The following is a 17,071-nucleotide window of genomic DNA, read 5'->3' on the forward strand; positions in this document are numbered from 1 at the left end:
CTTAACATGCATCACAGGAAAATTAATGGAAGGAATTATTAAGGACTGCGGTGGGTTGGCACCCTGCCCAGGATTGGTTCCTGCCTTGTGCCCTGTGTTGGCTGGGATTGGCTCCAGCAGACCCCCGTGACCCTGTGTTCGGATTCAGCGGGTTGGAAAATGGATGGATGGATGGATGGAATTATTAAGGATGTGATTGAGCAACACCTGGTAAAAAGATGAGTTATTAGGAACAGTCAGCATGGGTTCAGAAGAGGGAGGTCGTGTTTTACTAACATGCTGGACTTCTATGAGGAGGCAACAAAAGGATACGATCAAAGTGGAGCAGATGAGATTATTGATCTGGACTTTCAGAAAGCATTTGATAAGGTGCCACATGAGAGGGTGGGCATCAAATTAAAAGAGGTGGGAGTACATAGTGATGTTTGTAGATGGGTGCAGAATTGGCTCAGACAGGAAGCAGAGGGTGATGGTGCGAGGAACCTCATCAGAACTGGCCGATATTAAGAGTGGTGACCAGCAGGGGTCAGTGCTAGGGCCGCTGCTATTTTTAATATATATGAATGATTTAGATAGGAATATAAGTAACAAGCTGGTTAAGTTTGCAGATGATACCAAGATAGGAGGATTAGCAGATAATTTGGAATCCGTTATATCATTACAGAAGGACTTGGATAGCAGACAGGCTTGGGCAGATTTGTGGTAGATGAAATTTAATGTCAGTAAATGTAAAGTATTACACATTGGAAGTAAAAATGTTAGGTTTGAATACACAATGGGCGGTTGGAAAATCGAGAGTACACCTTATGAGAAGGATTTAGGAGTCATAGTGGACTCTAAGCTATCGACTTCCCGACAGTTTTCAGAAGCCATTAAGAAGGCTAACAGAATGTTAGGATATATAGCATCTTGACATGTGGAGTACAAGTCCAAGGAGGTTCTGCTCAACCTTTTATAATGCACTGGTGAGGCCTCATCTTGAGTATTGTGTGCAGTTTTGGTCTCCAGGCTACAAAAAGGACATAGCAGCGCTGGAAAAGGTCCAGAGAAGAGCGACTAGGCTGATTCCAGGGCTACAGGGGTTGAATTATGAGGAAAGATTAAAAGAGCTGAGCCTTTACAGTTTAAGCAAAAGAAGATTAAGAGGTGACCTGATTGAAGTGTTTAAAATTATGAAGGGAATTAGTCCAGTGGATCGAAACTGTTATTTTAAAATGAGTTCATCAAGAACACGGGGACACAGTTGGAAACTTGTTAAGGGTAAATTTCGCACAAACATTAGGAAGTTTTTCTTTACATAAAGAATGATAGAAACTTGGAATAAGCTACCAAGTAGTGTGGTAGACAGTAAGACATTCAAAACTCGACTTGATGTTTCCTTGGAAGAAATAAGTGGATAGGACTGGCGAGCTTTGTTGGGCTGAATGGCCTGTTCTCGTCTAGAAAAAAAAAAAAAATGAAGGATACTGCTTTGACAGTGTTTGTGTCTATGTGTTTCTGTTAACAGAGTACATTTTGCATTACTAATGAAATGTGCCTTCATCTTCAAAGCATTGAAACATAAAATAGATTTTATTTCGGTACTAACAAATGGAACAACTCATTTCATGACTGGTGTGATGGACAGCTGGGTTCCATGCCCGGCCGGGATGCCCCTACTGTGTATGTTCCGGGGGAGCAGCCATGGACTGTTCAATACCTCCCCCGGGACTCTTGGTGGCCAATGATTCCCCAACCCGGCACGTGGCTCCATGGGAGATGGAGTCCTCCACAGCCTGGTTGGGGGCTCGGATGGCCGCCAGAGGGAGCTGCATGGAGTCAGCAGCCCGGCTGGTCAGATCTTCAGCCTCACCCGGAAGGGCAATTAAGGTCAGGTGATCAAGCACCTGGAACGCTTCCGGGTGGGATATAAAAAGGGCCAGCCACCACCACTTGGGAGAACCAGAGTCGGGAGGAGGAGGACTAAGCCTGAGGAGGAGTGGTGGTAAAGAAAGAAGAGAGAATTGTATTGTGATATTGTGAGTGTTCTGGGACTATGTTGGGCCTGTGGGACACGGGGAAGGCGTGCCCCACGGCTGAAGAAAAATAAAGGAGTGTGCTTTATTTAAGTACGTGCCTCTGTCTGAGTCTGTGCCGGGTCGGGCGCTATATAGTGCCGTTCACACTGGTTGTAGATAACTCAAATAGTTATTAGTTTCTGAATCTGTTTTGATTTTTACTTTCTACAACTGTTGTTGGCAATGCCAGTGTGAACTTTACCCCCATATCCCGGTCCCATATGTGTCATTCTAGATGCAGGTGAGATTTCCCCACAACCCAGATCTGTGTATACCAGCTAGAAATTGTGCATATCACAGTCTGAGACTGAATGCGATTGTTGATTGAGCACACAAATCAATAGTTTCTCACATAAATCCAGCATAAAGCATCTGTTGCTGTGTGCAGTGCACTGTCAAAGGGTGTTAGCTGTCTCTGCCTGTAAAAACAGTGAGTTTTGTTGACGTTTACAGCCGATTATCACCCTCTACCCTGAATGTCAACTCTTGTCACCCTCAACCCCATGTGTCCACAAAAATTCGACATCCTTCCTAAAAGAGTTGTCATAAAAGTTGTCATATGACATCTTGTCATAAAAGAGGAAGGCGAACTGAGCCCGTATTTAGAATTTGTGTACTTTTTGCATCAAAATAAAAATTAGATAGATAGATAGAAAAGGCACTATATTGTTACAGCAAACGTTTCATTACAATAAAGCATTTTTATGGTCCAGACAGTTTCCCCATAAGACAGAGTCTATAAAATCTCGTTACCTGAAAGAATCATTCACAGACCAGTTAGTTCTGTGGTCGCAGAAACATTGTAATTGTTTCTCTTTCTTCGATCTTTTCCCAGCTCCCGATTCCGGCAAAAAGAAAAAAAAGACGTTGGCAGTGAATTTGGAATTTCACAACCGACACTGTCAACTTTCTTGAAAGATTAAGCAAAAATAGAAGAAGAATCTCAGGGTGCAAACGTATGCAAACTGCTGCATTTGATGTCAAAAAAGCAGTTTTGACGTGGTTCAGTGATGCTCGTTCAAGAAACATTCCTATTAGTTGGTCACTCATTCAAGAAAAAGCAAAGTCACTGTCTATCTCCTTGGGCCACGAAGATTTTACTGCCAGTTGGGGTGGGCTAATTCACTTTCAGGGTCTTTTTGGAATTGCAGCTAAAGCAATCTGTGAAGAAGAATCTGCAGTTTCAATTGAAAAAGCAGACGAATGGCGTGCAGGTGAAATCAGGAAAATCATTTCAGCTTATGAGTCTGAGGACAATGCTGATGAGACTGAAATCTTCTACCAGCTGCTACTGCATCACACTTTGGCACTCAAAGGTGATCTGTGCCAAGGAGGAAAAAAACATTAAATAAAGATTAACAGCTCTACTTTACTGCAATTCAACTGACAACAACAAAATTATTCCTCTCATCACTGGCAAGTCGACCAATCCTCACTGTTTTAAGCGTGTTACATTCCTTCCCTGCGAGTATAAAGCAAACCAGCAAGCTTGGATGAGCTTGGATGAGCTCAAGACATTTTGGGAAACTTGCTGCAACAACTTGATGAGGATATTGTGACGTGTGAGTCACTGTCTTGCATGCCAAAATACGAGGCTGAGTTTCAATACTTTAGGAAAAAACAGCTTTATTCAACTTGAAATAAGAACAGCATGGCTATTAATTGTAGAGGGATCTACCACTCACTTATACAGAGACACAGCAAATGGGCAGAGTCAGGGCCAAGTCAGTGGCCAAGTTATATTGTTCCCTGCATTTATAATGTTCCTTGCATCACCCATTGCCGATGCAGCAGTCGCGCTTCAGTGTGTCATCCCGTTGGGGGTGGGGGGTGGGGGGGATGGGTTTTTATGGGGGGGCCCAAAACAGTTCAGAATCCTCACAATAGATAGATAGATGGATAGATGGATAGACAGACACGTGAGTCCATGTCTTACACCCCAAAACACGAGGCTGGGTCTCAGTAGTTTAGCAAAACCAGCTTTATTCAACTTGAAACAGGAACAGCGGGAGCTAACACTCTCCTATACACAGACACAGCAAATGGGCAGAGTGGGGCCAGGTCAGTGGTTATACTGTTCCCTGCATTTATAATGTTCCTTGTATCATGCATTGATGACAGGAGCATATAGCGTGATCTCAATCAACTCGGCACTGTGAGCCTGCTGTTGCCCCCACAAAGGACAAGCAATCTTCCACAGACGCAGCTTCGTGCTTCAGGATGCACTTCAGGGGGTCCCAAAACAGTTCAAAAACCTCACAATATGAAGAAGAACAAAAGGACGATTCTGCTTCTGATTGATTAATGTGTTGCTCACAGCATGCTTCCACATTTATATAATGTTCGCGTTGAGTTCCTCCCACCCAATTGCACGGCAGTTCATCATCCATTGAATTTGGGCATCATTTGCACCCTGAAAGTATATTATTGCAAGGAAATGCTGAGCATAACTTGTAGACAAGAGGAGATGAAAATGAAGACAGTGAAAGAAGCTATTGAAATGATTGCAAACGCCTGGACGCAAGTTAAAGAAAGCACTATAGCGACAAATACAGAATCTAATTACTATGAAATTTTATTACAACAAAGTATTTTTGAGGTCCCTGGCACTTCATTGTAACAGAATTTTATCTGGAATAGACAGATAGATAGATAATAGTGTCTGTGAAAGAAACAGCCGGACACACAACAAAGGTTTGGGGCAGCCACCCGTATAGTTTCCCTAGCTGCAAAAGGCTTTAAAGTAGAGTACAATGTGTACTTGTTAGAGTCCAAAACAGAACTGTTTAAGAATGGAGGATGAGGGGTTTTTATAGCTGGATCACAGGAAGTGACATCTTTGGGGCAGGGACAGGAAGGATTTCTCGTGTTTGGTCTGCGGAGAGAAAAGAGAGCGGTTCAGTGCACCCCACCACCCCCTGGCCTGGCGTTGAATTGTCGTTTCCTGGTCCCTCTGGTTGACTCCCAAGCACACGTGTGTGACAGTGTCTTTACTGTCTTGATGATTAATGCATTTGTAGCACAGATCAAGTAAATTAGTCTCATATGAAAAGATAGCCTTGCTTTCAAAATGTTAGTTTATTATATGAGCTAGAGAAGTTCTCTTGTAGCTTGTCAGGACTAAGACAGTTGTGAATTTGCTCTCCTTATGGATGGCATGACACGAGTTCATATTCCAGGTATCCAATGACAGTAATTTGTGGAGGGAACACAGCTCCTCAGAACATTAGAAAACTTTAGACATGAACAGGCCATTGAGTCCAACAAAGCTTGCCAAATCCTATCCACCTAATTCCTCTAAAATAACATCAAATCGTGTTTTGATGGTCCATAGAGTCTTACTGTCTACCACTTGATTTGGTAGCTTATTCCATGTGTCTATGGTTCTCTCTGTAAAAAAACTTCCTAATGTATGTGCAAAATTTATCCTTAACAAGTTTCCAACTGTGTCCCTCTGTTCTTGTTGAACAGATTTTAAAGTAGCAGAACTTGATTCTCACCAGGATTCTGTAATCTTCTCATTTCCTGCAGGAATTCCCCAGCTTTTGCTGCTCACTAAGGTAGATTTTGCCTGCAACATCGTTAAAGATGACCTTACCAAAGTATACGAGAGCCGCTACATTCATGAAACAGTAAGTTAACTTTTCTTAGCACTAGTAATGTTATTTAAGTTAGCCAGTAACAGACTTCTAAATTTTCATTTTAAGACTGTTACTAATACTAAACTAGTGTTGTTACTCACTACTTCTTTGTTAATTTTTACAGGACTTCAGAGATTATTCTCTAAGACCAATATATTTCTTGTTACAGTTTTGAATTTTGAGAAATTTGGCTTCACTTTTGTTTTCCACACTGATTTTGATTTAAGAGCTGATTTTTTTTCCATTAGGTTTTTGTTTTTATTGATTGGTGCCACCACTTGAAGGGTTGATTACTATTATGTGGCAACCCAATGAAAGGGAGCACAGTCCCAGATGTCAGTGTGTGTAATCATAGGCATCACTGATCCTTCATTGTTCAAGCTTAAGATTATTCTGTATAATAAAACCTTCCACCGTGCTCTAGTTGAATTTCACAGTTTCTGACATTATGACTGGGCAATTTTGGTTTTGAGGTTTTTTATTTTTCGTTTTGGGTTTGGCACATGATCATTTTCTCTTGTTGAAATTGACACTCATTTTGGTTTTTTTTGGGTTTTTTTTTTGACTTTCAGTTCATCTCCTGACTGTTTTTCCTCATCTTACCTGTCAGGGTCCTTTCTGTGCAGCTGCCAACCATGTTAGACAGTGTTATCTCCCCGTCATTCTCCTTCCACCGTTCTATCTAGTCTTCCCTGCATTTTCCCTAAGGTCAAGAGGTTCTACAGTTTTTAAGTTCATTGCCATCTAGCTGTCACAGGTTCATCTTCTATTGTTCAAGAAGTGTGTCAAATGATCAGATTTCCTAAAACTAAAACCAAACACACCTGCTGCACTTAACATCAGGCCTAAATCTCCATCATCCCAACCAGTAACTCCAAAAGGACACGTGAAATGCACCATTTATTTTCATCGTATAACAAAATCAAGCCGTAAAAATAGAAAATGGCTGTGTATGGGGCTGAAAAGAATATATGATGGGCAAACACCAGTAATGTGTAGGTACTGCTGTGAATGAAGCTGGTGACTTAAGAATTTGCAGTGGCTCTGTGGTATCCTTTGCAGCAAGTTATTTTAAAACATTAGGGTGGATTAAGCCTAAGACTTTAATCATCCTAAACAGGCTTAGCCTTCTTCCAATGAAACGGCCATTCCCAGCCTCTTCTATGACTCCCACCCCTAGAAAATGTTTAATTTGTGTTCAAATCCCCTACAAAAGCAAGATCACATTTGAAGATGATGAAGTCAAATTTCACATTTTTGAACCACAAATTGAACCACATACAGTACTGTGCGTGAACAAATTAAATTAAAAAAAGAAACTTTTAACACAGCATAAAATTTAAATATAAATTGAGCAATATACCTTTATAAATCTCAAGAATATTGTAAATATGTCCCCCATAAAGCATAGATAATCTGGGGGTTGGGGTATTCCGTAAAGCAGTGGTCCCCAAACTTTCTGACAGCAAGGACCACTTTATTAGATGCAAATTTTTCCACAGACCGGTCGGGGGGTGGGGGGGGGGGGGGGGGGGGGGGGCAGTTTTATACACAATTTACATAACATTTCTATTATTATTAAGTTATTAAGCAGTTCGCCTATGTTTGCAACCTGAGATTTTTCTTCTTTTTTTGCATATAACAAAGACATATGCTTTGCATTTGCCATTCCAACAGATTGCACATCACAAACATTAACACTGCTATCGTTTTTTTCGTGTCTGCCGTTTCTATAGGAGGGTGACAATGAGTTAAATTCCAATGGATGTTTTTCAGATGTTGACAAGCAATAAGCAAAAGGAATCAATGAAAACCACAGACAACAAAAACAGCAAAAAAAAAAAAACAGTACGAGGAAAGTTCGAAGAAAGAATTTTTTTTACAATGTTTCTGTTTGGGGATCGTTGTGCAAACGTGCACATCTGAGCTGCGACCACAGATCTAACTGCTCTGTGGATGATTCATTCAGGCTTTTCAAGGTCACTTCGTTGTAATGAAAACATCTGCTGAATATACTTCGTAGTAACGCGATTTCTATAGACTTGTGTCATATGGGGAAACTGTCGGGACCATAAAAATACTTTGTTGTAATAGTCTCTCACCTCGGTCTCTCTCCTCTCTCTGCACCGCTGCAAAGCCCCGCCCGCCAAGCGTTCTGAAAAGTCTGAGTGAGTCTCCGTTGCCAGCAGTTCTCTCACAGCCCGGCTGTCAGACGGCTGCGGCCTGGTAGTGGGTCGCGGACCGGTGGTTGGGGACCCCTGCCGTAAAGCATCAAGTGCCAGTGAGGAAATGACTCGCAATCATTGATCAAGGAGTTTGGGAGATTGGAGACCTGCCGATAACAACTGCACTGCAGTTCAAAAACAGATGCACCACACAGTTAAAATTGCTGTGCTTTTGACAGGACTACCAGCAGGACAGATGAGCTGAGTGTAAGCAGCAAGTGTTGCATTCAATTCAGTTCCCCTTGATCTCCCCTGGCAAAGATGTCACCCAAACCTCAAAATCAGTGATGTTTAATGACCAGGGCTTAAGCCAAAATCAATACTAGACCTCTGCCTTCTATATGAGTTGTTGCAATGTACAAATTCCTTCAACTTCAAACGACTTATTTGCCTTTATGAACACTCCACCCACAGCAAGAAACCAGCGAGAATGCCTATGGCTCACTCACAGATGACAACTGCATGTTTGATTCTTTTCATATCGTATGAAGGACCACTAACTAATACATGGCCTACAAATGACAGCACACTGCAAGACAACATGATAAAGTCGGACAACGCATCTCTTTTGGTTTTGGCGAATTGCGGCACAGCCTTGCTCTTTGCCACATCCCCATAAATGTCATCTCCCACCCCTGTAATATAAGGTCAACATACAGAGTTTCTTCTGTGGCATTAACCATATTTTATTTCTTTGGTGCCTTTTCTACATCATTCACTTCACGGTGGTCAAAATGTTGCTGACCACACATCCTGCTGTTCACTTTGAGTGTGAACTCTGTGGCCTGATGTGAATGCCATATTTCCAGCACTTATTGTGCTTGATCCAAGTAATAGCGTGTTCTTTGGCAAGCATCTGAAAGCTGGTGTAATTGTTAAAATGGTGGTTGGTAGTACATTCTTGTTCCTGATTAATCAAAACTGATGCAGAAGATTGTGTGTGTGCTTCATTTACAGCCATTCTGTCTCCTTTGCAATAAAACTGTAGCAGATTTGGGAGAGCATTTCTGCTTGAATCTCTGCTGGTATTCACCTGAATCTGACATCTGGATTTCATCTTCTTTAACTCAAGAACTGTTAAATAAATCCAAAACATTGTTTTGGTCATTCGTAGAAGGTTCAGAAATTATATGGCATTTTACATAGGAGCCTTGTGACATTTGAACTACACCTAACTTCTGTTCTACCAGTTTCTCCTAGATGTTCAAGCAAGCCTGCCTTGAACAGAAAGGTGAACAAAACAACAACATACAAAGGATTGAATGTTTTTAAATATTTTAGTCAATGTTAGTAACTGTGAAAAGTACATAAAAATTAAATGAAAATTAAAAATATTTAATCCAATAGTCTGGGAGGCCAGTCAGTTTTATTACCAAATGTCAGAGCTCTCAGGTGTTTTCTAAACTACTCACTCTTTCCCATTTATTCCCAGGTAATAAAAGTCAGTCAAATGGTGGGTGTCCCAGTTACCTGTATTTTGCCAGTGAGAAACTACTGGTGTGAGACAGAGCTGGACATGAAGGTGGACATCCTGATCCTGAAAGCCCTGCAAGAAATCCTGAGACAAGCTGATGCCTTCTTTGATGAGATAAAGAGGATAGAGTGAACAAGCACCTCCTTTATCTAATGAATGAATTTCATGTAGAATATTAAAGTCATAATGTTAAGGTTGCTACAGTTAGGGTCAACAATTAAAGGGAAATATAAGTTGAAGTTTATATGAAATGCATAAGTCCATTAAACATCAACTGTTAAAGACATACTCAAATAAGATTGAGGAAAGCTTTGGTTTTGAGAGTCTTATTACTCACAATGTTACGATATACCCAAAAGTACAAATGTCTTACTCTTGTCTGGCACACAAATACAGTAGCTTACAACTCACCATAGTAGGGTTTAGTGGTTATTTGAGTTGCAGTTCTTCTGCTTGCCATTCTCCCACATCCATCTCCATATGTGTTTCCTCAAGGCACATGTGAAAGTTGACTGGAAAATCTAAATTTACTCAATATAAATGAGTGCAAGTGTGTGTGTACATGTGAGACTTGCAGTGGGCTGGTACTCTGGACAGAGTTGGTTCTTGCCTCACATTCTACACAAACACATTAGACTCCAACCCATCACTGCATATAAGAACATTAGAGCAATTTTGGTGAGAACAGGCCATTCATCTCAACAGATCTGCCAGTCCCATTCACCAAATTTTACAAAATGAGGTCAGGTTTTGGAGGGCTTTGAAGTCTGACCACACCACTTGCTCACTTAAGTTTCTGAGGCCCTCCGTAATGAAGAAAACTTTTCTAAAGTGTGAAATTTTCTTTTAACAAGTTCCTACCTGTGTTCCAGTGTTCTTGTTGAGCTCATTTTAAAGTAACAGCTAGAATCCACTGTATTATTTTTATTTCACAACTTTAAACACTTCAGCCATGTCTCTTTTTAAGTTGAGGTTTGTTTTTTCTTTATAGCTCAAACCTTGCAGTCCTCTGATAAGCCTAGTTGCCCTTTTCTGGCCTTTGCTTACTGTGGCTTTATCTTTAATTATAAAAAAACAGTAATGACACACTGCACGATAACATGCAGTGAATACACTTGACTTGAGCATTCCTAGTTTTCCTCCTCTTTCTTTCTCTGTACGTTTATCACTCATTTGCTCAGAGGTTGATGCGCTTGCTGCTTCCTGAGCTGCTCTCGTTTTTCTCCACCCTAGCGGCCCGCTTCTTCTCTTCTTTCATCTGCATCTTTTCAAGTTAAAATTGATTAAGTCAGTGTTTGTGTTGCAATTACTTTGTACGTTTTCTTTAATTTTTCACTTAAGCTGGCACTTAAGTCTTCAATCTGCCTCAAGAATGATTTAAGATATGAAGAGGTAGGGGAAGTGACGTCGAAGGTGATAGGAATGAGAGCTGCGCCCTTATGCATGCACTGCACTGCTGCCCTGCTGGTCGCTGCCGAGAGTTGATTCTACAATAAAATAAAATAAAAATAAAAATAGGAATAATCTTGGCAGTCAATCATCACCCGGAAAGCAGATAATAGACGTCAGATGGTATATGTGTACAAAATTTCAGGCCAATAGTTCAAAGGGTTTGCGAGCTACAAGTGATTTAAAATCCTGGACAGACAAACGAACAGCCACGGTAGTGTATTAAATATTATAAGAGCCATTTTCCTAGTTATATAAACTTCATAAATATTTTACTAGATGATAATGCATAATCTATGGGAGGTTCCTATAACCCCCATAAGTAGAATTGTATTGGTATATTTTTGCCATTTCTAATAGCTTTGAGTAAACTTTATTCTTCAGTTAGTGACAGCCTTGCCATGTGTAAGGTGTAGAGGCATATGGTTTTAAACCGTGACTGTGCCTGAGGGCCTACGGGCTCTTTGAGTGTGTAAAATAACTCTAAGAAAATAGTGCTTATTTAAGTACTGTACCGTACGCTTAAGGCGTACAGAAGAAGAAATTAAGTACCTTTAAGTACAGAAATAACTAAAGTGTCTCAAGAATTAGAGAAGATACATTTTTCTTTTTCTTTGCTTTTTATTCTATGTGTGTAACTATTTTTTCTTTTATTTTTGTGTGGATTATTTTCTTTTAACTTTCACTAAATATTTTTAAAACTACCAAGAGATTTCTTTCAACACACGTTTTACCCGTGCATGATCTCGCCTTATGCTTCGGTGGCTACATATATAAAGACTGTATGCAGAACTCCAGATGAGGTCTCACTAGTGTGTTAAAAATCTTAAGCATAACGTCCATGTCTCCACACATCAGGGCGCTATGTAATCTCACAACTTATTAGCCTTTGTGATCACTTCTGTACACTGTCTGGATATACACAGTGATGAGTCCACTACAACTCTTGGGTTACATTATAACTTGTTTTTTTTTTTTTTTGTATAGCACTCTTCACTGATTGCAGGCACACAGCACTGTGAACAAACACACACAAAAATGTACTAATTACTAAATACAGAACTGGTGTGCACATAAATACAGATTTGGTAAAACACACAGAGAACAAGGTAGAAATTGATTAAACATAAATGGAAACCAACAATCTCTGTCTATCAATTGGTGAACTATGACCAGCAGCTCTAGTCAGGGTGTGCTAAATGGAAGTCGTGAGTCTTCAGCCTGATTTGAAAGCTGAGACCGAAGGGGCATCTCTTATAGTACAAGCAAACCACTCCACAGTTTAAGGGCCCTGTAACTAAAAGCTCGACCTCCCACTGTTATTTTATTAATCCTTGGAATCATAAGCACACCGGCATCTTGAGATCTTAATGTAAGCACTGGTTTGTAAGTCATGATAAGTTCAGTTAAGTAAGCCAGACCTCTGCCATTTAAGGCATTCTATATTAAAAGGGGGGGTTTAAAATCTGCCCTAAACTTAACCGGGAGCCAGTGTAAGGGTTTAAGAACTGGGGTTATGTGTTCACATTTTCTGGTTTCTTGTAATAAATTTCACAGAATCATTTTGAATTAACTAAAAGCTGCATAAAGAACAATTTAAACAGCCAGAGAACACTGCATTGCATTAGGGAATTCTACTAGAAATAAATGCAGGAATTAATTTCTCAGTATTTTCCATATTTAGGAATTGTCATAATCTTCCAACATTTTTAAAATGGAAAAAGCATGTTTCAGATGGTTTTGTAATGTGTGTTTAAATGACATGATAGTGTCAAAGATAACGCTGAGATTGTGGGCTGAGACAGTAAAAGTAATGGTGATTCCAATTTAGTTAAAAAGTGACAAAAAGTTGTTGTGGTCTCATCCATCCACTCCTTTAACTCAGTGACACAATTAATTTATGACAGCATAGGAGAAACGTCACCTGGTCTAAAAGAAAGGTGTAACTTGGTGTCATTGTCAAATGAGTGAAAATGAATGTTATGTTTTCTAATGAGAGTTCCCAATGGAATCATGTAAAATAAAAACAGTAAAGGACCCAGCACTGAACCCTTCTGTGTATAGTGATGGCGTCCTGTCAGCACACTTCTGTACTGATAACAGTTTTATAAGTTACAACCAAACCAGACAAGCACAGGGCCTTAGAGCCCCCAAATGTCATTTTCCACCCTCGGTAATAAAATATGGTCAATGGTGTCAAACACTGCATTTAAATTTAACAGCATACTTGCTGTGGAGTTTTCTTCATCAGAGAATATCAGAATGTAGTTTACAACATGTGTTAGTGCCATTTCTGTTTTTATGACTGAGGTGAAACCAGACTAGAATTTCTCAGATAAATTGTGATGTGTAGAGTGAGACTGAAGCTGAGTGGTGACTACTTTTTGAAGTATTTTAGAAAGAAAGGGTAAATTTGAAATGGGTTTGTAATTATTAAGTGTATGTAGGTTTCAGGTATGACTTTTTAAGTAATGATTTGATAACTGACACTTTAAGTGCATCAGAAACTGCGTTATTCACTAATGAGCTATTGATAATGAGGTTTAAGAAATCAAAGTTACGACGTCCTGTTCTGTTACCAAAGTAAAGTGAAGTGGTATGTGTAAGGCAAGACAGGGTTTGCTAATCTAGGGTTACATTTGTGAGGTGACACTAAGATCTGGGATATTGTATTGTCAATTTACTTATTAAAGAAGTTCATAAATGTGTTGTTTCTTCTCAAAAGGTTGTACTTTCAAATTTTAAAACTCTTATTGTGTATTCAGATTTTACATTTTTAAATTATTTGTTGTTGCAATAACGAGACATTACACAGATAAAGGTTTGGGGCAGCCACCCGTATAATGTGGTATCCTGGCTGCAAAGTCGTTTGTTCAATAAAGAGCACTGATGTGCATACAACAGAGTCCAAAACAAGACTGACACATAGGGAAAATGGTTAGACTTTTAAAGGGGAAGACAGGAAGTGAGGTCATATGGGTCTGGCTGAGGTTCATCTGCCATTGGTTTGAGCCCGGAGATGACATCACAGGGGCCGGAGCCGCTAAGGTCTTCTTCCATTGGCTCGGTCCCGGAAGTGACATCATGAGAGCCAGGTGAGATCTCCCGAGAATGGTCTACAGGCAAAGGAAAAAAAGAATCAGTACACTCTGCCACATCCCGGCATGCCTCAGAACTGCCTTCCCTCGAGCCCTTTAGCTGCCTCCCATGCGCACGTGTGTGACATTGTTTAATACTTTACACTTTTTTCTTAATAATTGCTTCCATCTACAGATTAACCTTATCAGTCTACAGCTACTTGGCTCAGCCAGATTCCCTTTTTTAAATAATGGGATAAATGAGAAGTGGACTGTCGATAGTTAAGGCATATAAAAGAACAGTGCTTGCTGAGTCACCACATGGAAACACCTCAGAACAGAAATGGGACAATATGGAAGTTTTAAGTAAACGTAAAGTCCTGACCTTCAAGTTTCAAATCAAGTGTCAAATTATAAGGATTACATTCAAGCAAGTCAAGTCGAGACATTGTTGAGAAGACCTGAGTAGGAAAAGTGCTTGCAGTTTCAACACTAAGTGCATTTAATCAGTTTGTGAAAATGTCTACTAACATTTAAGATTACAGTAGCCTTTCTCAGAGAAAACACATTTTCAAAAAGAAGTGACAGCAATTGGTATATAAATAAGTTAGTTAAGTACAGCCCATAATAGTAGAGTAGTGGATCCAACGATCTCGGCACTGCAACTTTTTTGCGTTTTATGTTAACAATTCCAAATGACTTTTCTTGGGTTCTGTTCATTATTTTAAAAAGTAATAGTCTGCATTTAGTTCTGCTCAAACTGCATTGTCTGTTCTATGGTTATCTCTAATAAACAAAAGTAATGTATATGGAAATATCAAAGGTGTAATTATTAAAGATGTTAAATAAAACAATATACTTTCTAACATCTGACTGGGAACAAACAACAATATAATGACATGCCAGCTATAGAATGGACTGTGTTTCGCGTGTGTAAATTTATATTTTCTCATCTCCCCAAAAACCAATCAAAGTTGGCACATTACAATGAAACAGCACAAGTGTCATGTGTTCCAGCTCCTCACACTAGCATAAGCTAATGAGTTAAAGTGTTAAAGTCATCTTTACTCTGAAATCTCTTAGTTTAAGCATCTAAACATCTTAGCCATCTAAACATGATCTAATACATGTTGTTCACAACTCAGGTAGCATACTGTAACATTTCAGCACTTTGAGAAAAATCTGTGAGCTAGAAAAGAGGGCTAACAACAACTTTGTATAGCACTGGGGAAACAACACTTATGAGACCTCATTGATGGTATAATAAAGCACATACAGCGTTCTTTGCAGGATCATTTTGTACAGGCCCTCATTTGGACAGTCAGTTCACAGAGATGGGAGAAACAAATGGATCGTGCATCAGCCTCGCACCCCAAATGGAGAGTGGATGACTCGATTCAGTGTGGTAGAATGTTCATAGGCAGCTGGAAACAGGGTCGGCGGAACCAGGAATTTGACACTCGGTCAAGGAGATAGGTTGAAGTTGAGACAGTGACATAATAATTACTGCATTTGGGGTCAACGCTCTAGCAGGTAAATGTCTTTATGAAATTTAAAGTGACAAAGTTTAAAGATGTTGTTGTAGTTTTGGTGATATTTGACCTGCCACGCATGTAGGCAGCCATGTCACTCTTTGCAGTATAGTCTCCAGTAAATTCAGAATAGCCAAAAATGTTAATCCTCAGTGGTGATCCCTCCATTGCTTTGCCTTCCAGCACACTGATTAGTCATGATGACTTTTGCAGGTATTTAGTACAGAAAATATATTAATAGAATGTAAATTAAAGAAATGCAATTTGAAAATGTCCTGGGTATAACGTTACAAGGGGGTGCTGCATGGACTCCACAGCCCGGCTGGACAAATCTTCAGCCCCACCCAGAAGTGCAATTGGGACCAGGTGGTCAGGCACCTGGAACACTTCTGGGTGGGCTATAAAAGGGGCCAGCCACCACCACTCAGTAGCCAGAGTCGAGAGCTGGAGGACGAAGCTAGATGGAGGAGTGGTGGTGCCAGAAAAGTGTTTTTGTGTTGGCTTAAGTGCTTGTGGGACTGTGTATTGCCTGTGGGGTTCACGGGGAAGACGTGCCCCACAGGTGAAGAAAAATAAAAGTTCTTAATGCTTTTACACATGCCTCAGTGTGAGTCTGTGTCGGGTCGGGCGCTATACAGCGTTATTTATCACAATATATATATATATATATATATATATATATATATATATATATATATATATATATATACATCCATCCATCCATTATCCAATTTGCTATATCCTAACTACAGGGTCACAGGGGTCTGCTGGAGCCAATCCCAGCCAACACAGGGCGCAAGGCAGGACACAGACCCCGGGCAGGGCGCCAGCCCACCTCTATATATACATATTATATTATATAAATTATATTATTGTAATTCTAAGTACAAACAGTTCTACCGGGAGCACTTGATGGACTGAATGACTGTGTTTATTGCTCTTGGGATTAAACTGTTTTTGAACCTCGAGGTTCATACAGGAAAGTCTCTGAAGCATTTGCCGGATGGGAGAAGTTCAAATAGATTGTGCACATGGCTGATGCAGCGTGTGCTATAAATGTTCTCCAGGGTAGATGTTGTATCTTATATGTTATATGTTATGTTATCTTATTTTAATTTTGTATTTTGTCTTTTATTTTTCTTTTCTTCATTATGTAAAGCACTTTGAGCTACTTTTTGTATGAAAATGTGCTATATAAATAAATGTTGTTGTTGTTGTATCTTGATAATTCTCTCCGCTTTCGACACAACCAGCCGTAGAGCTTTCTGATCAGCTGTTGTACAGCTATGATTCCACACTCAAATACGTTGGGTTAAAATACTCTGTATGGTGCACGGAGAGTAACAACGCTGAAGCAGCTGTGGTATTTGGAATAGTTTGGCCATTCTGTGGACCATTATATTGTTACAGGTTGAATACAATCAGATGCCATAAATTTATAAATGACATGCAGTTAATTTCAGTGTATTTGAAAGAGCAGGAATGTGAATCTAAAAAGAATGGGAAACCACACAAGAACAGTAGTACTGCTTTGACGCTGTGTGCCGCCAGTTTGCAAAACTGAGTGGAAACTTGTGTAGGCACAGGGTAAGGCTTTATGCCAAGTTTAGTTTTTA

At 39.9% G+C, this 17,071-nt stretch overlaps 2 protein-coding genes across 2 annotated transcripts in view; both read left to right on the plus strand.

Annotated features, from left to right (window-relative positions):
* Positions 1-15,726, plus strand: part of LOC114658715 (interferon-induced protein 44-like) — an 87,700-nt gene extending 71,974 nt beyond the window's left edge. Inside the window, exons 7-8 of the mRNA XM_028810756.2 lie at positions 5,589-5,689; positions 9,356-15,726. Coding sequence (XP_028666589.1) covers positions 5,589-5,689; positions 9,356-9,529 — 275 coding nt within the window. The 3' untranslated portion in view covers positions 9,530-15,726. The remainder of the gene's footprint in view (positions 1-5,588; positions 5,690-9,355) is intronic.
* LOC127529379 (uncharacterized) overlaps positions 1-17,071 on the plus strand; it is a 773,396-nt gene that overhangs the window by 134,152 nt on the left and 622,173 nt on the right. The window lies entirely within an intron of this gene.

The sequence above is a fragment of the Erpetoichthys calabaricus genome, chromosome 10 (genome assembly GCF_900747795.2).
Source record: "Erpetoichthys calabaricus chromosome 10, fErpCal1.3, whole genome shotgun sequence".
NCBI lineage: Eukaryota > Metazoa > Chordata > Cladistia > Polypteriformes > Polypteridae > Erpetoichthys > Erpetoichthys calabaricus.